This window comes from Narcine bancroftii, chromosome 5, assembly GCF_036971445.1.
Source record: "Narcine bancroftii isolate sNarBan1 chromosome 5, sNarBan1.hap1, whole genome shotgun sequence".
NCBI classification, from domain to species: domain Eukaryota; kingdom Metazoa; phylum Chordata; class Chondrichthyes; order Torpediniformes; family Narcinidae; genus Narcine; species Narcine bancroftii.
Genome location: NC_091473.1, coordinates 69939997 through 69949674, shown reverse-complemented (window position 1 = coordinate 69949674; position 9678 = coordinate 69939997). Strand labels below are relative to the sequence as shown.

General features: G+C 40.7%; 1 protein-coding gene across 1 annotated transcript in view; it reads left to right on the top strand.

Annotated features, from left to right (window-relative positions):
* mgst3a (microsomal glutathione S-transferase 3a) overlaps positions 1 to 9678 on the top strand; it is a 32566-nt gene that overhangs the window by 19519 nt on the left and 3369 nt on the right. Inside the window, exons 2-4 of the mRNA XM_069937769.1 lie at positions 1569 to 1695; positions 8296 to 8369; positions 9325 to 9382. Of these exons, the coding sequence (XP_069793870.1) occupies positions 1579 to 1695; positions 8296 to 8369; positions 9325 to 9382 (249 nt within the window). The 5' untranslated portion in view covers positions 1569 to 1578. The remainder of the gene's footprint in view (positions 1 to 1568; positions 1696 to 8295; positions 8370 to 9324; positions 9383 to 9678) is intronic.

Sequence of the window (9678 nt, the reverse complement as noted above, 5' to 3'; positions counted from 1 at the left end):
CTAAGTAAATAAATCCAATCCTGGGAAGTTTTACTCAGAGCCTAATTTCCCACTCGTATGACCTCAGTCTTATTTGTGACAACCCATTGCTTTTATTTGGAAATTTAGGAACTGTTTTGAGAACCAGTTTAATGGAGGTATAAACGATTATGAGGCTAGATAAGGTGTACAGACAGCATTTTTTTCCCGCAGTAGCAACAGCCAATACCAGAGAACACCTGAATAGAGGAAAGTTTGGGGAGTCATTTACAAGGGTGGTGATAGAGGCTGGTATAATAGGAACATTTAAAATACTCTTAAATGAGATCTGGATCTTAGAGGGTTATGAGTATGCGGTGGGGAAGGATTAGATTGTTGTGGAGTAGGTTTACGCAGGTTGGCACATTGTGGGCTCAAGGGCCAGTGCTATGCTGTAACATTCTATGTTCAGTGTACGCTACTGTAGTTGGGAATACACCTGGGGACATTTTTAACTTCTATCTTAGCCCAACCAAGTAAGAGGGAGGTTTGTCGGAGAAGGGCCAGCAAGTGTGGGAAAGTGGGAGAAGTAAAGAGGGGAAAGAGAATGATTGCAAAATTGTAAAATAGATTTCCAGCTGAACCATCACTAATAATCATTGGAAATCTGCCTAATCTGAAAATACCTCACTATATACTTCAGAAGTTTTGCCTATTAATTAAGGAGGTGATTGCATCTTTGAACTCCTCTGGTGTCGCTGATTAAGCATTTGCAGGTACATATTGTGCAATGTAAACTTTCGAACCAGGTCCAAGGTTGCCCCAGGATTTGAATAAATGAGTTACATATTGGTTCACTCATGATATTCCTGTGCTAATTATGGTCATGCTTAAAAATAAAATTGTGCCCAGTCTTAGAAATAAATATGAAAAAAATGTTGAGTTTTGCTTTCAACAGTGATGAAATTTTGGCAGCATTTTAATAAGAAAAATGGCACATTTGCTGGAGGAAACATTTTCTTGTGGGTTGAGATGTTGTTCTTGCAATATGGCAATTTTCAGCATGTGTGTAGTGATTTGAACAATTGGTTCATGTATATATGCTTTCAAGATGTGCTTGCATCTGTGCTTCTGGTCAGCTCTTCTGAAGTTGTTTGGTCTGAGCAATACATACTCCTATCTCTTAATTACATTTATTGTCCTGTATGAATGCATTGTGTTCAAAATATGTTTTTTTTCTTGTTATCTTTTTCACCTTCTTAAATCTTACTTTCTCCCTGACTCATTGTCTGTGGCTAACATCTTCAGCAGGAGCTGCTTTCATTCCTGAGGGGAAAAGAAAATTAATTCTTCTTCTGCCTTCTGCACATTTAAGTGCAGTCACTAACGTCGCTAGGAATTTGGATGGAGAAAGATTCTATCTCTTTGATGTATTTGCAAAAAGAGAGATTTTTATCCCAAGAGTACTTGGCAGCAGACAAAGGGTGCCAAGATCACAAGGCCCTAGATACTGCTGGGGTTGACACAGGGCCTGGTCAGTAAACTGTTCTATTTGATCATGTTCCATTACCAGAACAAATTTGCTACTCTTTTATTTTGTATTCTTTTAGAGTCCGAAAGATGGTGGTATTATCAAAAGAATATGGGTGTGTGGTGCTGACAGGTGCAGCCAGCTTTGTCATGGTCTCAATCCTGGCTTTTAAAGTCAATGCAGCTCGGAAGAAGTACCATGTGGAAGTAAGTTTGTGTCGGAAAATACTTCTGAGAAAACTCTATTATCAGTTTTGTCCACTGTTAAACTGATAGGATTTGGATTAACCTTAACTGCTGTGAAAATGGTTAAAGCTGTGCCATTTGTAATTGTCTTGTTAACTATGCTAATTGTCTCATCCCTGTCACAAGCTGCTTCTGCTTATTGTTCATTGCCTTATCTCAATGCTACAGTTCCTCAGTTTTTCCCATCCAGCCCCTGCTTTCAAGGAAGCCCACATGGGTTGCATTTTTGTGTGAGGATTTCTGAACACTGTGACATGGAGCCCATGACCTATAATTGCAAGTTGTGATTTAATTGTCCTGAATCTGATGAACTCTTGTTCTTTAAATCGCCCTCCATCACTCAGACTTGACTGCTCAATGAGATAACAACTTGGTATTGATAGTTAAGGAAATGTGGCAGAAAGAACATAGCCCTCCCCCCCCTTTCCATTTTATAAAATCGGTGACTGGTGTTGGCAGTACATCCACAGAATAATCATTCATTTTTGGTTGGATGTTTGTGTGATATTATTGCTCCACTGTTTTTGCCCTTATCTGGCATTCAACAAAGCAGCTTTAAAAAAAATGCATTCAATTTGCAAAATGCCTCATTATTTTATTCTTAATGTAAAATCCTCCATATTTGCTCTTTGAGGGGTCTTTTATGTTTGTTCAGTCACTCTCTCATTCTTGCCCCCCCCCCCCAATAATATTGGAACCTTTATGGCAGCTGAGCCAAATTTCATTGCATCCCTCAGCAGATAATTCCCAAACCTTGAAGGTGCCAGTTGTGCATTGTTCAGCCATGCAGAGTTCATTTGCATGGGAAGTCTCAAAGCAGCCATGTTGATAATCTTCCAGCAGTACTTTGTGTTTGTCTCAATGTTGCTAATGGCCTGAGGCACAAAAAAATGCTCTGGTCTTTGTAAAACACAAAAGTCTGCATACTCTACGGTTGATATAAAAACACAATGTAGGACAAACTCAGCAGGTCAAACAGCGATTTAAAAATACAAAACTGATATTTTGGGGCTTGAGCCCTTTATCAAGGTTTGGAAAAATGTCCAAATAAAAGGGTAAAGGTGGAGGGGGGGGGGGATGGTCGTAAAGGCAGGAAGTAATAGGTGAAGGAGGGAGGGAGGGCACAACAACAAGCAGTGGAGGAGAGATGGCTAGGTGAATAGAGAGGGAAGGGGTGGAAAGCTGACAGGGGGAAGGGAATGGAAGGGGAAAGGAGAGCAGGTTAGTAGAAACCAGAAAAGTCAATGTTACTGTCATCCCGCTGGAGAGTGCACAGACGAAAAATCAGGTATTCTTCCAATTTACGGGTGGACTTGGTGAGATAGTACACGAGGCCATAGACAGGTGTGGGAGTGTGACGCAGAACTGAAATGATTTGCTTCTGGGTGGTCCCTGTCACTGGTGCAGACAAAGGGAAGATGCTCAGTAAAGCGATCTCCCAGTCTGCACCCAGTCTCTCTGATGTAGAGAAGGCCATAAAGGGAGCACTGAGTGCAGTAAATCAATCCTGTGAAATGTTGCTTTACTTAAAAGACCAGTTTGGGGCTCCAGACTGTAGTGAGGGAGGAGGTGTGTGCACATACTGTGGTGCCAGGGAGAGCAATTGGTGGGGAAGGATGAGTGCATGAGGGAGTAACAGAGGAACCAGTCCTTATGGACGGCAGAGAGGGGAAGATGTGTCTGGTAATGGGATCCTGTTGCAAGTGCCGGAAATTCCAGAGCATAATGTGTTGGATGCAAAGGCTGGTGGGGTAGTAGGTGAGGACAAGGAAAATCCTGTGTTTGTTTCATCTAAGGGCTGAGGGAGCCAGAGCAGGAAATGTGAGTGAGGGCTGAGTTGATGGTGGTGGAGGGAAAGCCACTTTTGGGGAAGAAGGCAGACATTTTGGAAGATCTGGACTTGAAGACCTCATCTTGGGAACAGATGTGGCGGAGAAGTTGAGAGAAGGGAATAAAATTGTTGCAGGGGACAGGACGTGTAGATGAGGTACTTGTGGGAGATGGAGGGTTGGTAGTAAATATCATTGGAAATCTTGTCTCCTGAGATGGAGACAGAGAGATCCAGAAAGGGGAAAGTATTGTCGGGGATGACTCGGGTGGGTTTGAGATCAGTATGGAAGTTGGCTGTAAAGTGAATGAAGTTGACGAGCTCATTGTGGGTGCATGAGGTAGCCCAATGTAGTCATCGATATAACAGAAGAAGAATTGAGGGGCCTTGCCTGTGTAGGATTGCAGCATGGATTGCTCCACAAAGCCCACAAACAGGCAGGCATAGCTGCTCTGGTCTTTGGTTGAATTAATTCTGAACTAGCACTCCCAACATTGCATTTTCTAGTAGTACAGCCGCAGAATGATTGTAATCTGAGTTCAGTGGTAGTGTCCAAAGCTGAAATGCAAATACTGAATTTTCTGTTTCAACAAGAATGCTAATCCATACAAGACAGCAGCAGTTCACTAGAGAAGGGAGTGTGTCTGAACTTAACTGGAAAATGATATGGGTTGGACTTGTTGCTTGGAGCAACAATCTGGTATCTGAAATTCAAGCAACTGGCAAAAAAAAGGAAAATAAATTTTATAATTAAATAAGAATAAAGTAATAGGTTAAAAAATACACAAGTTTTAAATTGTAAAATAAATGTTCTCTGAACCATAGAATATTATATCACCAAAACAGGATCTTTGCCCTTCTAGTCTGTGCCAAAATATTATACTGCACAGTATTGCTGACCTGTACCCAGTTCAGAGCCCTCCGTACCCCTCCCATCTATGTACCTGTCCAAATTTTTCTTAAATGTTAAAATTTGACTCATATTCATAATTTCCACACTCCTACCACTCTCTATGAATAGCTCCCCCTAAAAGTTCCCCTTTCACCCTTATCCCATGTCCTCTGGTTTGTATCTCATCTTCCCCTCGAACTATTGTGTAGCTCTATCAAATTTCCTTTCATTCTTCTACATTTGAGGGAATAAATTTCTAACATGTTAACCTTTCCCTTTGCCTCAATTCCTGCAGTTATAGTAATATCCCAGTAAATCTTCTCTGCACTCTTTCAATCTTATTGACATTTTTCCTGTAGTTAGGTGACCAGAACTGCACACAATACTTCAAATTTGGCCTCACCAATTTCTTATACAACTTTACCATAACATCCCCATACCTATACTCAATATTTTGATTTATGAAGACCAATATGCTAAATGCTCTCTTTACAAACCGATCTATCTGTTATGCTACTTTCAGGGAACTGTGTATCTGTATTCTGGATCCCTCTGTTCTACTGCACTCCTCAGTGCCTGAACATTTACCGTATATGTCCTTTCTTGGTTTGTCCTTCCAAAATTCAACACATCACACTTGTCTGCATTAAATTCCATTTGCCATTTTTCATCCCATTTTTCCAGCTGGTCCAGATACCTTCGCGAGCTTTGAAAGCCTTCCTCGCTGTCCACAAAACCTCCATTCTTTGTGTCATCTCCAAACTTGTTGATCCAATTTACCAGATTATCATCCAGATTATTGATGGAGATGACAAACAATAATGGTCCCAGTTTCGATCTGTGAGGCACACCACTAGTCTCAGGCCTCCAGTCTGAGAGGCAATCATCTACTACTACTCTTTAGCTTCTCCTATATAGCCAATGTCAAATCCACTTTACTACCTCACCATGAATAGCGAGCGTCAGAAACTTGCTAACTAACCTCCTATGTGGGACCTTGTCAAAGCAATTACTGAATTCCATGTTGACAACATCTATAGCCTTTCCTTCATCAAGTTCCTGGTAACCTCATTAAAAAAAAAACTCTAAAAGATTGGTTAAACATGGCCTACCATGTGAAAGCCATGTCGACTACCCCTAATACTTCTCTGGCTATCCAATTACTCTTTGAACACCTTTCAATAATTTACCTCATGTCGGGCTCACTGACCTGTAGTTTCTTGGTTTACTTTTGGAGCCTTTTTTTAAACAATGGAACATGAGCTACCCTCCAATCCTCCAGCTCCTCACCTGTGGCTAAGAACATTCTAAATATTTCTGCCAGGGCCCTTGCAATTTCTACACTTGCACATCTCAAGGCCTGAGGGAGTATCTTGTCAGGCCCTGGGAATTTATTCACCCTTATTTGCTTTAAGACAGCAAGTACTTCCTCTTTTTTAATCTGTATAGTTCCATGACCTCACTGCTTGTTTTCCTTACTTCCCTAGATTCTGCCAGTTTCTAGAGTCAATACTAATGCAAAAAAAACCATTTAAGATCTCTCCCATCTCTTCTGGCTCCATACAGCTAATCACTCTGATCATCAAGGGGGCCAATTTTGTCACTTGATGTCCTTTTGCTCTTAATTTACCTATAGCAACCCTTTGGATTTTCCTTCACGTTGTCTGGTAAAGAAACTTCATGTCTTCTTTTAGCCCTCCTGATATTTCTTTAAGTTTTTTTTCTTGCTAATTTTTTTTTAATACTCCATAAGTCGTCATTTGCTCCTTGGTGCCTATACTTACTATAATCCTCTCTCTTCTTCTTATGTAAATCCCCAATATCCATTGAGAACTAAGATTCTCTATGTCTGTCAACTTTGCCTTTAATCCTAACAGTGATAAACTCTGTACTCTCAACTTTTTGCCTTTGAAGGTCTTCCACTTATCTCACACAAAATCAACTTGTCCCAATCCATACTTTCTATATCTTTTATCATTTCCTCAAAATTAGTCTTTCTTTAGTTTAGAAACCCAACCTGAGGACCAGGCCTATCCTTATCCATAATTAACTTGAAACTAATGACATTATGATAATTGGCCCTAAAATGTTTCCCTACACATACTCCTGTCAGGTTCTTTAATAGGAGATCCCTATTTCACGCTCTCTCATTGGTACCTCTATATTAATTTAGAGAGCTTTACTGAATATATTTGACAAACTCCAAGCCATCCAGCCCTTTTACACTCTGGAAGTCCCAGTCAATATGTTGAAAGTTATAATCTCCTATTATCACAACTTTGTTTTCTGCAGTTGTTTGCTATCTCTCTACAGATTTGCTCCAATTCTCGCTGACTATTGTGCGATCTATAATACAACCCCACTGTTGTGGTCATTCCTTTCCTGAGCCTGAGCTCCACTCATATAGCCTCAGTAGATGAGCCCTCTAGTCTGTCCTGTATGAGCTCAGCTGTGATATTTTCCCTGATGAGCAATGCCTCTCCTCCCCCTTCATGCTTCCTGCTCTATTGCATCTAAAACAACAGAAGCCCAGAATATTGAACTACCAGTTCTGCCCATCCTTAAACCAAGTTTCACTAATGGCCATAATGTCATAATTCCACATGCCATACTCTAGGCTTGACTGCCTTTCCAACTTCTCCCCAACATGGATGTGGCTTTTTTGCTCTGTGACTTGATTGGTCCAGTGCTAATTTCCCGAGACCTGCAAAATGCTCCTTGCTTAAAACACTTCTCCCTGACATGGATTTAGCTTTCTCGCTCTATGACTTGATTGGTCCGCTGAAATAACACAAATCTTTGGTGAAGATGGGAGCAAATATCCAGCCAGCAGAGTGCCTTGGCTATGCTTTGCTTGTATCAGCTGTTTGAATAAAGTTGTGTGGAACAGCAACGTCGTCATCCAGGATGAAGCTGGTTGATGCTTGCTTACTTTTGGGGTAACTCTTAAATTGTCTCCTTATCCCTGCTTAGTAAGAGTCTGTGTGCACTGCTGTGTGAATGATTCTGACACAGTCCACAGACCGTACAACAGGCTTTAGTTTGCTTAAACCTGTACACACCCAATCTTAGTATCTTTGCTGGCTCCACGTATCTGACTATCCCCCCAATGGGCCGTCTCGAGGCCGTCTCGAGTCTTTATATGGGCCCGTGATTGACAGCTGGAAGATGGGGCCAGCCTCCCAGGTTGCCTACCTACTAGTACAGTGGTTACCCCCTGCAGTAGGAAGTTCAAAATGTGCTGAGAGTTCATTTGCAGGTCTACAGTTGATGAATGAAGCACCTTCCTTTGACCAGAGGCTCTGATAGAATAGTTAGTGAATTTGTCCTTGATCTATCTAATGTGTAAAGTGTTCAGTCTATGACTTCCTTATCCTTGCCTTGGGCGTGCATGACTGATGTTTATGTAAAAGACAATTTTCTGTTAGTGTTGTGTGAGGCAGTTTATATATGGGTGCAATATTCCAATGGCTCCAATTTGATGTCTGTTGCCCTGATCCATGGGGTGCTGAACATAGAATAATCAACACACTTTTGAAAGAATGTTAATGATAATATGTTTATTGTCATTTACCCAAGTATTGTGTACAGAAGCATTGAAATTGCTTGCTGAAGCTACATTCCCAATTTGCTTAACAACTCAAATTGAAAAAGATATGATCTTGCCATTATAAAAACTCAGGGGCCTTTATTACCAGCCCACATACCAGACTGAGAGCTGCAAGTGTGATACAACACTATATCTCCAGGCTGTATCCCAGCACTTGTCTAGATGATCCCACACTATAAAACATTGTAACGGTGAGTTGTTTCTCATTATCTGTATTTTTAATATCTACAGTACCCTACCATGTACAGTGATGATGCTGAGAACGGACATATGTTCAACTGTATTCAGCGGGCTCACCAAAATACGTGAGTATTACTGAAAATTTACATAATCGTGGACTCGAATTTGCCTAATTTTACAAGTTAATTCAAGCAGAGATCAAATCATGGCAAATGAAAAATCCTCTGATTTGCATTCGTTGATTTCTTCCATGAAAGTGGAAATGGAGCTAAACAGGATGGTGAAGGTGTTTGACACGCCTGCCTTCATAAGCCAGGGCATTGAGTACAGGTATTGGGACATCACTGTACAAGAGATTGAGACCGCACTTGGAATGTCATGCGCAGTATTGGTCCCCCACTATATGAAATAAATTATTAGCTGAAAAGAGTAGTGAGAATGTGTGCACATTACTTCAACGGTGAGGTCTCACCAGTCGTTTTATAGAGTCTTAACATGACATCCCATGCTATCTCTCTAGAAATGAATGTCAAAATTGTATTTGGCTTCTTCACCAACAAAACCTGGAGGTTAACCTCTAGGGTGTCCTGGACGAGGGCTCTCAAGTCCCTTGAATTTTCTCCCCATCTAAATGATCATCCGCTTGTCCATTTCTTCTACCAAAGTTCATGCCCAAACACTTTGCAGTATTGTTTTTCATCTACCACCTCTTTGCCTGTTCTCTTAATCTATCCAAGTCTCTCTCCAGCCTCAGCACCACCTGACCTACCACTTATTTTGGATTGAGTTGTTCTAGTGAACCAGTGTGGACTCGAAGGTCCGACATGGCCTGTTTCCACTCCATAAATGGTTATATGGTTTATTAAGTCTGGTGTAATAACTTGGGATTAATACCACAATCTTGTCTTTTAAAGTACTTTTACAAAGAAACAACATCTGCCTGTAAGATTGAATTGCACAGATGATGAGGGCAGTCAGACAATATTCCTGATTGTCCTCTGTTTGCATCATCCCTTCAAAATATTTGCTTGCTTGATTTGTGATCAAAGTCTGAAATTATTTTTTCCTTATTGGTTTTAGACTGGAAGTTTACCCAGCATTTCTGTTCTTTTTGGCAACTGGTGGAATCCAGCACCCAGTAAGTGACATTAAAATTTTATTCCTGTAGTTAATTTGTGGCAAATGATTCCAAGAAATAGTTTTGAAAAATGCTTTCCATGTTTAATTTTTAAAAATTCTACTGAAGAGCATGAAATAGCTTCTGCAGATGTCACTGAGACCTTCATCCTTCAGAGCAACTGCGAAGAAATTTACGATCATTTTTAAATCACTTCAAATGCCCAAAACCTAAACCACTATTAAGCTACCTGTGAGTGTTGGAGGTAGAACACTCTCACCACATTGAAGGTAGCTCAGTGAACACTTGAAGCTTTA